The sequence below is a fragment of the Procambarus clarkii genome, chromosome 77, assembly GCF_040958095.1.
Source record: "Procambarus clarkii isolate CNS0578487 chromosome 77, FALCON_Pclarkii_2.0, whole genome shotgun sequence".
In the NCBI taxonomy this organism is placed as follows: Eukaryota; Metazoa; Arthropoda; class Malacostraca; order Decapoda; family Cambaridae; genus Procambarus; species Procambarus clarkii.
Window position 1 is genome coordinate 20,515,983 of NC_091226.1, and position 16,168 is coordinate 20,532,150.

At 43.7% G+C, this 16,168-nt stretch overlaps 1 protein-coding gene across 3 annotated transcripts in view; it reads right to left on the reverse strand.

The window, feature by feature from the left end:
* mei-41 (meiotic 41) overlaps positions 1-16,168 on the reverse strand; it is a 641,172-nt gene that overhangs the window by 360,962 nt on the left and 264,042 nt on the right. For all 3 annotated transcript variants that reach the window (XM_045729178.2, XM_045729176.2, XM_045729177.2), the window contains one exon: positions 10,921-11,091. In XM_045729178.2, the coding sequence (XP_045585134.2) occupies positions 10,921-11,091 (171 nt within the window). The remainder of the gene's footprint in view (positions 1-10,920; positions 11,092-16,168) is intronic.

Consider the following 16,168-nt stretch of genomic DNA (forward strand, 5'->3'; position numbering starts at 1 on the left):
ACTGTATCTTTGTAAATTAATTTAAAGGCTGAAGTGTGAATAGCTAGCTAATGTGTTGAAATCTTCATATATACAATTTCTGTGATGAAACAAGATGAGTGAGGGTGGACAGATAAGGGAATACTGTACAGTAAACCTCACTTTACAGGGAGGTTTCACTCACTTTCGTCTGTGTTGTCATAGTTCTGCGACCCATAACTTTGAACGTTTCACATTAATAAATCATTTCTAAAACTGGTGTTTTAATAACTCTTTATTATCCTAATTAACCCTTCAATTTCGCATCACATCATATGATGCTTTGACCGACTTGCAGTAAATTGCGCATCGCATCATGTGATGCTTTGGAGTACTACGCAAGATTTAAACGGCCCGCGGATACACGAGGTTCACCACATCTTCATCAGGGCTCTTGTAAACAGACGCCATTTTTAAAAAAAATCATGGGCCAAACTCCCGGGTGTTATTGGCCTCAGTATTGAGTGAGCAACCAAGCGTGATGCACGCAGCATGAGCTAACAGCACTGCTGTTCAGCTTGTGACCACAGCATCGCCTAAAAATGCCAAAATATACTTGTTCATGCTATTATGTAGCGATGATATTATTACAGAAGACCCCTGACTGTGATAAAACTGACCAGGGTTCTGATAATAGCAGGATTGTGGTGATATTTAGTGCTGTGCGCCATGGAGGGAGGAGTAATGCTGTGGGAGGGAGGGTGGTGGCGATGTCTTCTGACTGTGTGTGGCCACCTTTTATTGACTGCACTCAGCATACCAGCTTAGTGGTTCGCTATGGTGAACACAAATGTAGATACTTATATATAACGAGTGTATAGAGGGTATAAACAGCAAGAGAAGGTTTGGAGCCGCCATTTTGGTGCGGGCGGTGGCGTCGTCTGCACGACGCTACCGTGCAGACGACGGTGTTGTTTACTGGTTAGCACGATGGTCTTTGGGCACCATACCAGTTTATTTGTACAAGTATGGTGAATAAAACAGGTAGATATTTATATATAATGTGTGTATATAGCATAATAACACCACACAGTATTGTTGGAGGAGAAATATTAGTGCGTCTGGCCTTGAGGGTGGCAGCCATCAGCTGACTGTGTGAGGTCCTACGTCTTTGTGCCTTTACCCACGATACAAGCTTAGATGTACAGTTATGGTGAACAAAACATGTAAATACTTATATATAACATCTGTATATAGTGAATTATAGCAAAAACATTATTGTGGGAGGAGAATGTGGGTGAGTCAGATGACTGGAGGGAGGGCGGGAGTGGCTGGCTCGTACACGGCGGTCACTCCTCGTTACTCTTTGACTCATAATAGCTACTTAGTGGTTCGTTATAGTGAACAAAACATGCAGATACTTATATATAACCTGTACTTATAGTGTAATAACCGACAAAGTATTTGTTCACTGATTGATGAACATAATTGAATCAACAATATGCACACCATATTTTTGAGTACAGCGTGATTCACTCATTTTATTATATAAATACAGTGATACCTCGCATAACGATCGCCCCAAAAGACGAACATTTTGGGTAACGAACGGCCCGATCAGTGTCAAATCGTCCTGTATGACGAACGCTGGTTTGAGTAACGTCAACACCACATGGTGGGGTCGCGCTGCTTCTTGCACATTCTTAGACGCCTCCGACGATGCACATAAATTATGTTGTTCTTGTTTAAAGATGCTAATGATGCTGGGATATAAAGGGGTGACTGCCGAGATGTTGCAAAGCATTGACGTTTTTGTAGGAAAAAAGAAATGAAATGTCTGATATACAACAAATGTCAAAAAGGTTCGTTCGGTGTTTGGCAGGTAGGCTGCTCCATTATAACAATCTTTCTTTGTTTCAAATGTGTTCCATTTGTTTTGTAATTTTCATTTACGTCTCAATAATGGAGAAGCCTATCTTACATACACTGAATAAACCATTATGACATTTTCCTTTCTTCAAATGTGTTCAATATTTATTTTTCATTTGTCTTATAGCAAAAGGTTCGTTCGGTGGTCGGCAGGTAGGCTGCTCCATGTTTCTTACATACAAAAAACGTAAATAATAAAAAAAATGAAGAATTTTGAAAACCAGTACAAATGTCAAAAAGGTTCGTTCCGTGGTCTACAGGTCGGCTGCTCCATGTTTCTTAAATAAAAAAAAACGAAAAATAAAAGAACTATTGAAACAATTTGAAAAATGGACAAATGCCATAAAGGTTCGTTCAATGTTTGTCGGGTAGGCTGCTCCATTATTGAGACGTAAGTGACAAATACAAAACAAATGGAACACATTTGAAACAAAGAAAGATTGTCATAATGGAGCAGCCTACCCGACAAACACTGAACGAACCTTTTGTTATAACGAATATGAAAGACAAGGGCTGCTGGCTGGGTTAGTACTGGTGAGCAACCATTTGTAGCACATGTGCCTCTGGCTCTCAAACACCTGTCCCACACGGTGTTGAAAGACTGTGCTCAGTCGGTGCAATTCAGACCCCTATTGTTTGAAGAACATAAAGGTCATAACATTGGTGAAGCTAGGCGCAATAAGGGCGTAACACAACGGTCGGATGCCAGTGATGCAGCACCTATGAGGATGATACAGCGAGCGTATCCAGTTGTAGCTCTGAGCCCCACCCTTGCCATCTCCAATTTATATAGATGATACATAGATGAATCGTTTTCTGCGTTCAATGATGACGCATCTGATACAAGTAGCATAGATGTACAGTGTTAGTGGCTTCCATGGTGGTGTTGTTCATTGATATTTTCAAGAATACCTGAATCTCTTCCTGACTGATGGACACTCTTTGAGGCTAGCTGAATCTCTTCCTGTGTGGGACCTTACAAAGCGATATTTTCAAGACTACCTTACAAATTGAGCTTTTCCTATAATCGTTTCAATACTACCTTATGCTTTACAAGCTTGGCTACATACCACCTACAAGTACTAAAGCCAAGGGTGCACACAAGTGCGTTATTTGCAAGCACACAGAACGATGAAACAGGAAACGAAAATCTATCTGTAGCTGGTGCAAGGAGAGCAAAGTCGCGCTGTGTACCATGGACTACTTCGTTGACTATTACGCGCCTCCAAAGTACTGAGTGTGTAATACTGTGTGTTACTGTGTAAATAGTATGTGAAACTGTACATATTGTAATTTTAGTGAATTTTTACCACGTAATATTGTGACTAAACATTTATTGTGGACACATTACTGACACATGTATCACAGTTTCATGGAAAATTATGAACATTCTACTGTATACATATTGTAAAGGTCACAAATATGCATCATATACGACAAAAAAACAAATAAAACCGCATTGGAAATGCATAGAAAAAATATTTGAAAATATATTTGTGGCAACTCGCAGTGCTTGAATGGCCTGCGCGACCGTGTCTGGGTGCTTCACACACGGGCGACCAGGCCCTGATGACGTCACAGCGCACCTTGTCCACGCCCTTACACCCAAAGTAAGTGGAATTTGGTAATTATTTTTACATAGACATGTTCAGGGATGGTAATTTATCATTTTGCAAAGAAAAATTATATTTTGGAGAACATTTGATGTAATGCACACTGGGGGAATTTCACAATAAACACAGTGCATCACACTGGTTACATGGGGCACACTCGTTTTGTATGACGTCCGTTTCACATGACGAACATGGAACGGATTAAATTCGTTATGCGAGGTACCACTGTATATCACACTACACACTATTGAATAATATTACAGCAAAAAAACTACGAAAAATCAAACAGACATTGAAATAATTAGGTAATTATCTCTTTGTGGCAACTCCGGCCTGACAGCTGGCGAGCAACAGACCGCCTGGGACGCAAGCTGACTCAGCGCCTATTTTTTGCCAGAATTCCCCACCCTATAGCGGGCAATAAATGCCACTTACGATTTTTTTATTATTTTTCCCATGATCAGTAAACACAAATTTACAGGTTAGAATGAATTTTTTTTTTTTTTTTTTTTTTTTTTTTTTTTTTTTTTTTTTTTTTATGCACCTGTGGGTGTCAAATGGTATATAGCTATGTGCCATTTAAGGGTTAATCTATACTAAATAAAACCAAAAATATACTGTAATATGATAGATATCTGCTATTTGAGAAATTATTCACGTTTTTGGCGGCACAACTCCAGCACGAGTGGACGGGTCTAATCCCTGTCCACACAACACCATGCTTGTTTTGTTCAATTTCGTTGCAACAGTTCAGTGATTTACGGCTTCGAAATAATAAAATTAATAAATCAGTTCCAAAGTAAGTATTTTCTATAGCTCTTATTACAGTAATAATGTTGCTAAACTAAACATGTAACCCAAAAATATATAATTTGATGTAAATCGAATATTTAAGAGAAATTTATGTTACTGGAAATCGAACACAAAATTCAAAAACGGCTTCAAAATAATAAAATTAATAAATCAGTTCCAAAATAAGTATTTTTTATAGCTCTTATTACTGTAATAATGTTGCTAAACTAAATATATAACCCAAAAATATATAATTTGATGTAAATCGAATATTTAAGAGAGATTTATGTTACTGGATTTGGCTTAAACACCAGCCTACTGACAGGTGTACGTATAGACTTAGTCTGCATTCATACACACCCAATGCCCTTAGCTTTGTCTGCGATTGATGTACAGTACTTATCCGCCGGTGGAAGAATAATTGTGGAATTGACCATTTTTTTACTACAGCTCTGGTTATAAAACCAAATGTCTCAGGGGCTTACTAATAGTGCCTTTTTAATGCCAAAAATGAAGCAATATTTTGCAAGAACTAGTAGCAGAAAATCAACCAGCACAAGCACAGCCGTACCCAGCATGAGAACAGCCATTACCCAGTACGAGAACAACCGTACCCAGCACGAGAAAAGCCGTACCCAGCACGAGCACAGTTGTACCCAGCACTGGTACAACAGCCGTACCCAGCACAAGCATAGCTGTACCCAGCACTGGTACAACAGCAGCCAGCACCAGCTCAGAAGCAGCTGAACCCACAGCAGCAGCGAGCACCAGCTCAGAAGCAGCTGATCCCACAGCAGCAGCGAGCACCAGCAAAGCTGATGCAAACATCTAAAAACATCGTGTGCAGCGTGAACAGTTAGAACAAGTGTTAAATTTAAGTGTGTACACAGTGTTAAAATTAAAGTTGCCGTAATTTTAGTGTACAATAGTTTTCATAAACTGTATTGTAGTACTCAACAAACAGAAGAACTACTTTTAATCAACACAGTGCTAACAGCATAATGCACTGCAGTACGTATTTACTGTAGAGCATTCACAACTTCACGAAACTTCAATATGGACATAACTCCAACAATAAGGTATATTTATGAATTACAGTATTTTTTAGTAGAGAAGTAATATATAAGTACAGTATGCAATATGATAATGCATTTTTATTGTGTACAAGAAAAAAAAGACAGACACAAACGCCACCTGAAAGTCACCTCTTGCAACGAATCCAACGCTCCAACGAACTGGGGTTGGTCCCTTATAGTACGTTGAATCGAGGTTGTACTGTACTGTAATTACAAAAGAATGAAACAGAACTGAAAACCAAGAAGAAGCACGGAAGAGGACCAACGAGTCCTAGAAAGGACTGGAGGTAAGTCTCACCGGAAGACGACAGACGTTCCAATAATATGGGAAGAATCAAAGACCTTCCCAAACCATCAAGATCCTACAGAAGCAGCACACGCATTACCCAGGTCGTGGTGGCCCGGTTGTGTCGTGCTTTTTGTGCTTGGTTAAGCACAAAAGCACGAAGGCTCAGAAAGGCACAGTCGCACCCGAGATCAAAGGTCATGCAGAACCCCGATACGAGGAGAACATGACCTTGACATGACAGAGAAGTCCCGTCCCAGAGAAGAAGGGTGAGAAAACGGAGAAGAGTACCCACCGACAGGACGGAACCGACAGACCCTAAGGGACAAGGAACCGAACTCGGAGAGGGGCCAACGCCCAGCAACTCGTACGCAGAGGGGAAGAAAAGGAAAAGCCCCACTCCCCGTAACCGTAAGTCCCGCTCAGAGGGTAGAAAACCTCGGCAGAGTCCAGCAGGGCCCGACGCCCCCCACCCCCAAAGTCAACCCCTCCCCAGCCCTGGGAACCTCTACGGCAGGCCCTGGGGCCAAGCCATCCCCCAAAAACTCCAGCCCCACAAGAAAAAGCCAGGGCAACTGGATAAACATTTTATGCTTCATTGGGTAGAACATTTTTGGGTGGGTTTCAGAATTATTATTAAACAATTAGTGCTATTTTTGGTTCTGTTCTACATTTATCTTTACATCTTTGTAGTATCGTGTCAGCAGGTCAAACATTGCTGTTTACTTATTTGTGTATTTACTTGCAATAAATACACAAATAAATAAAAAGCAATATTAATATTAACGTATTACAGGTCTCACTTGAAATTACTGTATTCAGTTAGTTAAATAATTTGAATTAAATTCGATTATGGATACGTCATGAGTCAGGATTCCATTGGTTTATTGCCATGTGCTATTGCCAGCCATGAGCGTGGCTCTTCTGAATGTCACTTGACAACCTACACTCCCAACAAGGCTTGAAGTTTCTAAAACAGTACAGTGCAGAAGATCAAAAACTGATAGCAAAGTGAAGTGAACTGAACATGGATGGAGAATCTCAAGTATGCCTCCATCATGAAGCTTTGCTGTTGACGAAATTTGAATTTTTGCAAAAAACTTGCTGCAATCCCCTTTAATAAGAAATGCCATGTAAAGCGAAAAGATTTGCAACTAATAACAGCAGCTACTGCAGTTGATAATCCTAGGTTAAGACTCCACATGAAGCTTGGGAACCTGTCAGACACCCAACTAACAGGCTTGGGAACCTGCGAGAAAGTGGCCCGCCCGTGGATAGCCTTGCCTGGCTATCGGGCGTGGCCCCTAGGCGATGGGGTTGCCAATCTTTTAGATTGGTAATGGCTCAGCCACCATGGACCAAAGCAAGGCTTACACTAATAATGGATAAATTTGCCTTCTGTAAATTGCCATGCTCTGGATTTGACAGCCTGCAATAGCCTACAATATAGGTATGCCTCGCTTATAAAAGTGTAATTTTCAGAGTCCTGTGGCAGAACTAGGAATTCAGATCCCAATCTAAATAAAAAGTTACTCTTGTACAGAAAAATCTGCTCTATCCAATGGTATCATTCAAAACCGAATTGGGAATGATGCATACTGAGATAATTTGAGATATATTGGCAGTGATTAGCATGGATTGGTAGCTGAACGGCTACCCAAACTGCATTTTTTATTACACTGCTGTATTCCGCACCAAAAGTTGCCCTGGTATGCAAAATTTCACACCTCTCTGGGCACTGGTCGTGATTTAATAAAGGATCAAAGTTGGCAATTTTTGTGGTATTTACGCATTAACGGTACGAGAGCCCATTCAATATCGACCTGTTATTTAAGAACCAAAGCAGATTGAGCTCTAATATTTTGCACAGTTTCATTTGGGGTCTAGGGCTACTTTATTACAAAATTTCATTAGATTTAGAAAGGGTCAAGTGGGAGGCCTTTGATAAATTCACATGGAATGACCCCTTGGTCCACCGGGACGTGTGCACTCATGGGGACCAAGCAGAGGGTACCACCGGAATAGAGAGGAGTACTCAGTACACAGTAGGCAATAACCAAGGCAGATCCCCCCCCCCCCACCATGCAGGCAAACAAAAGAAAAAGAAAACCCCAAAGAGGACAGTGTACCCAGGAGGAACAGAGCCGGCTGCTATGAGAGGTGAAAACAAGTTGCGCAGTACCCTGTGCCCCTTACCAGTGCAAACTGCCCCCTACCCTTAGGCGAACAAGGAAGACAGAACACACCAGCACACAAAGGGCGGCCAAAAACCGAGCAGTAAACGGCCAAGCAGAGGCAGATCCCAAGGAACCTGTGGAAGGTGACCCCAAGCCCCAAGGGCACTACTTACTGGGCACCTAGGGAAGGGAGCCCTTGGCACATGCAGCCCGAGTACTGAAAAAAATATCCTGGCTCGCGCACCACCTAGAAGACAGTCACCACACACAAGGCATAGTGCTGATACAACCATTGGAGCTAGAGCACATGACCGCTGCCCGCTGCTAGTAGCAGTTCTGAGGCATCAGCCTCAGAACTGGGGTGTGGATGGCCGGCATGGGGGTCTGGGGCTCCCCCTTCCCCCTCCAGGGAAGGGGGGAGCTGCATAGAATGAGGCGTGGCGATGTGTGACGTCATGCTCGTTTGCTTGTTTCTGTTTGGGGAGTTTTATCCACTTGTTCGGCTTTTTGTAGCCATTTTCACCAGAATAGGGGTTTGTTTTGGGACGCTTACCTTTCTGGGTGCCTAACCCAGTCGATGGCAAACATAGAATGCTTCCAACCACACGGGGGTTTCTATAGGCCATTGCTCCTTGTGCCTCTGTGAGGGGGGGGGGCCAGGTTCTGGCTTGTGGTCCCCAGTAGGCCCACAGAACTCCATACACATGACTGAACAGCAAATGAGCTGTCTGGGAGAAACTTCAGCATGCCCTAGCTATCTGAAGAGCTAGTTGCACCAGCCACAGCTCACCCCACCAACTAACAACACTCCTTTACCAAGGAAAGCCTAGAGCCCCCGATGCACCCCAAGGGTGAAGACCACCACAAGCAAGGAAATCCTCTAATGGAGAGTGATTACTGAATACCCCAGGGAAGATAACCCTGACCATGCAAGGGCAGTACTTACGTAGAACCTAGGAAAGGTGACTCTAGGCACATGCAGCTCCAATACTCTGCACATGTCCATGCAGGAACAGCTTCATAAGACAAAACAGAAATAAAATGGGAAACTGTGACCAGAAAGAGCCAATAACTGCCAGACATGAGCATCAGTCAAGAATTAGCTAGTGGCGGCCAAGTTCACCCGGGCCGGCCGGCTGGTGGAGCTAACGTGCAGAAGGCTTGTTGGATAAAGTTTTGGTTGTTTGTTTCTTGGTGGGGGAGTTCTTTTGATAGAAGGCATAGGTTGCATTTTTCAACCAGACAGTAGTCTGTTTTGATTAGCTTACCTTTCTGGGTATCTTCCATGGTCGATGGCAAGATGACAAACTTTAAATGTATAGTGTTCGTGGGCCATTGCTCCCTGCACCTCTCTAAGGGGGCCAGATTCTGGCTCGTAGTCCCTGGTAGGTATATTCGAACTCTGCGACTGATGACTCCAATTAGTATGGCACTTAATCAGTATAAATAGCTTCATGGGACCCACAGGGCTCCCTTAGAATCCTGATCCCTAAAACCCAAGCAGGGTAGCTCCGGGGCCTCCAACTGGGCAATCATCCTGGCGCGTTGCAAGAACAAGAATCGAGCATGCAACGAAGCCGCCACCCGATTCCTGAGATCAACAGACAATGAATGAATAAATTGAAGTACAAGCGGAAAACAAGTCCCACAAGACTCTGGGTTGTAGGTGTCCCTGACCGAATGGAGCCAGTACGGATGATCGTCACCCTGAGGCAAGGGCGGCAAGAAGCCTTCAACTTCACACAAGGTGAGAGTGGACTTGGAAGAGGTATCCATGATACCAATGAGCCCATGGGAATTTATCAGGGCTCTCAGGGTAAATTAGCCCTACAGGAAGCCCAGACACTGAGGCCAGCTAAGCTGGTAGAACCCCTGTCTAGTAGCAGGAAAAATGACCACCAGTAAGTAGCAGCAGTGAAACCTCAGGGGCAACAAAGGAAGACCACCAACACCACCTAGGCTAGCCATATAAGAGGCTAGGCAGACCATCTCCATCCACAAAAGGCAAAACACTTAAAAATGACATTAAAATACCCTGAAAACACACAACAAACAAACTGGGAGTCAGTGAGAAGCATTGGTTGCTGCGTTGAAATAAAGCAGGCTGCGCCAGCCACAGTAAACCCCACCCAGCCAAAAACACTCCCCAACCCGGGGCAAGACAGAAAGCCCAAGACCCCCAACCTAAGGGCAAAGATGACCTCAAACAATGAAGTACTCTAATGGGGAGTGAGTCCCGAATGCCCCAGGGAAGACAATCCTGAAATGCAAAGTTAGTACTTACAGAGCACCTAGGAAAGATAGCCTTAGACACATGCAGCTCCGTGTACAAGAAGACACCTGGCCACCACAACGCACACTGCTGGTACAGCCACACAGGGCAAAATACAGAACAGGAACTTGAGGCCAGAGGTAACCGAGCTAACCGCCAACACATCAGTTCAAGAACTGGAGTGGTGGGTTGCCGGCTTCCCCTCAACCCCCCGCTCAGCTCCGAAATCATCTCCTGACAGAGATGATTTCGGAGCTTAGCGTTCCCCATGGCCCAGTCCTCGACCAGGCCTCCTTTTTGTTTCACATCCGCAGGAAGCAGCCTATAGCAGCTTTTAACTACCAGGTACCTATTTACTACTAGGTGAACAGGCGCATCAGGGTGAAAGAAACTCTGCCCATTTGTTTCTGCCTCCAACAAGGATCGAACCCGGAACCTTAGGACTACGAATCTCAAGCGCTGTCCACTCAGTTGTCAGGCCCCTTTGTAGGGGGAACGGGGGAAAAGGTCAGGGGGGAACTTGTTTGTTTTCTTTTGCTATGTTCAAACATAGGTTGCAATTTTTACCAGGTTGTGGTTTTGCCCATCTTTCTGGGTGCCATATCCAGTCGATGGCAATTGTGACATACTTTAAATATAAAGTGTTTATAGGCCATTGCTCCCTGCACCTCTCGGAGGGTACCAGATTCTGGTTTATGGTCCCCCAGTAGCTATAAGGACTCCTGTGACTGATGACCCCAATTACTATAGCACATATCAGTTCGGATAGCTTCAGAGAGCCGAGGGGGCTCCTCAAAGAAAAGAAACTCATACATACTTGTATAAAAAGTTTGTCCATGCACTGCAACCAATGTCATAAAACTCTTCGTCTCTCAACTTAAGAGCTGTTTTTAGGGATGCCAAAACCTTACGGGACACTGGAGAAACATACTGTCTTCCCATTACAACTAGCAAGTCACTCAGCGACCATAAAGCAGAGCGCTTCTCTCTGAAACAAAAAATATCCACTTTTACAAAACATAAATAATTAATGAAATAAACAGATTTGGTGTAAACTCAAGAGATTCTAAGTTAAATGCATAGTTTATAGACCTTAAGTGAAATACATTATTCTTTCCATATTAATTCCTGAACTGCACAAGAAATTCAGGAGGCACTCCCTAGGTGCACAAGAAAGATAAATAAATAAATAATTTTGCCTTCTTATATTGCTAAAACATGGTCCCTGATCATGGGAACATTAAAATAACATTTGTAAGTCACTTTGGGTAAGTAAAATGAAGCAGTCCTGATGACAGCATCAAATCTACTTAGGAAGCAATCTCCTGGTCACTCATGGAGGGGCGTATTGTTTCCATTATTTTTATAATTTCAAATGTTGCATCAATGGGTTTTTTAGTGCAATTACCAATTAGATTTAAATAGTGGAATGTTAATTACAGAATGTGTGGAACATTGGTATTGTTATTGATTTCAATCCTGTATTCCTCTATTCCTCCAAACAAGAATCATGATGCCCTGATTGTATACAACTACAAGATATGTGGGGTGGGGGGGACGTTCCGATATGGCGAAGGCAGGAGGTGCACACAGGGTCTCTTCTACAAACATTCACAATACCTTTGAGGGTTTTAAGAAACCACTGTCACATGGCACACACATATAGATTACCCATATAGATCACATACATATATCACCCAATCTTAGAGGAGGATCCAGATGGAAGTTTCCAGGACAGTAAACATCACAGTAAGGCAAACAGATTAGAGGCGCAATGCCGCCATCATACAGAGGTAAATAGAAACCACCCCGGCCCCACGTGGAATCAGTATCAACATCCACCACTCGACCAAGGTATGCAGAGTTCTGGTCTGTAAACTTTCATCATTGCCTTTGATGACAAAGATAGGAGTGTTTTCAGAAATAGCAGAGCACAAAGTATCCTATATCATGCCATTCCCAATATATTCAAAATCGAAGTGCACGATATCAGACCTAATAAACAAAGGAACTTAACCCTTAAACTGCGCAACGCGCCTGCAGGCTCACGTCTGGTTTGCGCAACGCGCCTCCGGGTATTTGTATTTTTCCCGTTCCATTCAAAACTCCCGCGGCTACATGGGGTTCACATCAGCTTCCTCAGGGCTCTTGTAAACAGACGCCATCTTTAAAAAAAATCGTGGTCCACATTCCCGGGTGTGGGAGCCTCAGTAGTGTGTGAGCAACCAAGGCTGGCGCTCGCAGCATGAGCGCACAGCACTGCTGTTCAGCATGTGACCACAGCATCGCCTAATAATGTCAAAATATATATATAACTTGTATTATTTAGCTATGATAGTGTTATATTAGAGCCTGAGTGTGATAATGACTGGGTACAATGTTCAAATATCAGTGATTCAATACTGTTCACGATGTTCACAGCGCTAGCCACAGCACCACAGCATTATTTCGTTCATCTAGGAATCTTCAAATGATTTCTTAGGTTCCTTTTCTAAATAAACGTGTGGTCAATTATTCATTTACAGGAATTAGTGACCAGGATTGTGATAATAGCAGGAATGTGGTTATAATTAGCGTTGTGCGTAGTATTGTGGAAGGAGGAATTTTGATGAGGGAGGGAGGGCGAGAATTGAGGTAGCCTCATTGTGTGTGTGGCTGCCACTCTTGTTTTGTTCACCATACTAGCTTAGTGGTTCGCTAAGGGCAACACATATGTACATGGGTATATATAGTGTGTGTATATAGTGTAAGAACAGCAACAGGAGAATGTTGAGAGGAGCTATTTTGGTGAGGGAGGTGACGTAATCGTAGCGTCGTCTGCTGTGATTTTTCATGCAGTGTATGGTGGCCACTGTACTGTTTGGACACAATACCGGCTTACTTGCATAGTTCTGGTAAATAAAACATGTAGATAGGTATATAGAACATGTGTAATAAGAACTATAACAATATGGTGGGAGGAGCAATGTTGGCGAGTAAGATGTTGGAGTGAGGGAGACAGGCTGGGTGTGGCTGCTTTCACTCGAGGTGTTCTGAATGTGTTCATGGCCAAATGCTCCTGTTGGCCCATACGAGGCAGCTGCTATTGGCCCATACGAGGTAGCTGCTATTGGCCCATACGAGGCAGCTGATATTGGCCCATACGAGGCAGCTGCTATTGGCCCATACGAGGCAGCTGCTATTGGCCCATACGAGGCAGCTGCTATTGGCCCATACGGGGAAATTGCAATTGGCCCGTACGGGGCAGCTGCTATTGGCCCATACGGGGCAGCTGCTATTGGCCCATACGAGGCAGCTGCTATTGGCCCATACGGGGAAATTGCTATTGGCCCATACGGGGCAGCTGCTATTGGCCCATACAGGGCAGCTGCTATTGGCCCATACGAGGCAGCTGCTATTGGCCCATACGAGGCAGCTGCTATTGGCCCATACGAGGCAGCTGCTATTGGTCCATACGAGGCAGCTGCTATTGGCCCATACAGGGCAGCTGCTATTGGCCCATACGAGGCAGCTGCTATTGGCCCATACGAGGCAGTTGCTATTGGCCCATACGAGGCAGCTGCTATTGGCCCATACGAGGCAGCTGCTATTGGCCCATACGCGGCAGCTGCTATTGGCCCATACGCGGCAGCTGCTATTGGCCCATACGCGGCAGCTGCTATTGGCCCATACGAGGCAGCTGCTGTTGGCCCATACGAGGTAGCTGCTGTTGGCCCATACGAGGTAGCTGCTGTTGGCCCATACGAGGCAGCTGCTATTGGCCCATACGGGGCAGCTGCTATTGGCCCATACGATATAGGCCCATACGAGGCAGCTGCTATTGGCCCTTACGAAGCAGCTGCTATGCGGTGTTCTGAATGTGTTGATGGTGAATGTATATAGTGTGTGACAGTGTATAGTGTGTAAATAGATTGTATATATACACAAATTAGCATGATACATAGTAAATATGTGCTGCATATGTGTACACAAGTTTCATGCACGTAACACAGTGTCTACGGACAGTACGGATGTTGTACTGCGATATTATAGTGTACATGTTCATTATACATTGGATTGGGACATAAAAACAATGAAAATGTATTTTGAAAGGTGCGTAAAAAATGAACGAAAATATATTCGCGGCAACTCGCGAGCCCCGCCCCGAGCGCCCCACCGCCCCCAAGAGCTTACGGCACGGGCGCACGGGGAATTGTGACGTCACGCCCCAACTTCTGGACCCCATAGCAGCCAAAGTAAGTACAATTTCGCCTTTTTTTTACATACCCATACTGAGGGAAGGGTTTTTGACACTTTAAAAAGAAAAAAGAATTTTTTCCAGAGAATTTATTTCCTGCGCACTGCGGGGGTGTCACATTTGGAGGCAACGCAGTTAAGGGGTTAATCACAGTGGACCACACAGACAAAAACAAACCTTTACAAAGAGTGCTGGGTAGACGGGACACCATGAGCGTAGCTCTCATCCTGTAACTACACTTAAGTAATTACAGCGAGGAACTAGAGTTTTCAGACGTTACTGACAATACGTGGATACAAAGTCAAATGTTACAAACTACTAGGAGCCAGATTAGCAAAATATGTGACCCGACATGTTGTAGACATTAGTGCAGACGACATCAAGGCAAAACTTCAGACAGATGACATTCCAATCTTCGGAATAAAAAATTTATGCGAAGAACAAACGGAGAACTGAGTGATACAGGTACTGCTCTGCTTACCTTTCTAGACTACATTTCCCTGATAGTGTTTGGTTTAATCGCTACCTCCATAAACTAGAGGTGTGTGTACCACGTCCCACTCAGTGCTTCAGATGTAAAGGTTTTAATCATACCTCGAAAGGCTGCACCAAAGACATTAAATGTGGAAAATGCTCTGGTTCCCATTATACACACAAGACTGTGTATCAGATATACTCACTTGCTCAAACTGTGGTGGCAATCATGACATTACATTCAAACATTGTCCTTCATACATAGCAGCAGCAGCAGCAAAAACTAAGGTTACCCCTACCACCAACCTGCAATTCAGTAGTGCACTGAAACAACCTAACTCAGGCCATCATCAATCACTAACTCACAATCAACCACAACCTTTGTGTGTACCTGATATGTCTGTCACTGACAATCCTGCACCTCCAATCCTGCTCCCACAAAATGTACAACAGAGTTCCAATCTTGTTGAAACTCTTGTCACTCGCATTGAAAATGCACTAGAAAAGAAACTGGACCAACTTCTAACTAAATTCTTTACACAAGTAACTCAACCCATCCCTGAGGCTGACCCAACAGACATCCCATCAACATCTGCAGACAACGACATCCGCCCAAACACAGCTTCCATTGCCGGATTCACGTCGTTTGAACTGATAATGAAAAACTCCTAAATAACTCCTTAGCATGCCTTACCAAAGTTACTTCCCCGGGTGATTTGCCACAAACCCCAACCACCAGCGCTAGCAATAAGAAATCCTCAGCTGTACAAACTTTCCAACGACCTGACATTTTGACTGAAAAACCACATAAACCACATTCTCCCACGACACATCCTCCAACCACTCCAAGATATTCAACACGCTGTACTACTGGCATGTCAAAGAAGACCGATGTAATCACATCCCAGACACAAAAATCTGAAATACGAACACATAACAACCCTTCTTTAACTAACCTACACTAACCAAACCTAACCTATCTTACGCCAACCTAACCTAACCTAACCAACCCCCAACCTAACCTAACCTAACCCAACCTAACCCACCCTACCCCAACCCAACCTAACCTACCCTACTCCAACCCAACCAAGCCTAACCTACCCCAACCCAACCTAACCTACTCCAATCTAACCTAACCTACCACAATCTAACCTAACCTACCCCAAATCTAACCTAACCTAACCTACCCCAACCTAACCTAACCTACCCAAACCAAACCTAACCAACCCCAATCTAACCTAACCTAATCTTACACTCATTAACCCCACATTACTTAATGTACTCTAACTCACTCTACCATAATCTACAATACCTTATCTGAATTGTGACTAACTCCCAAACTTACTTATTCACA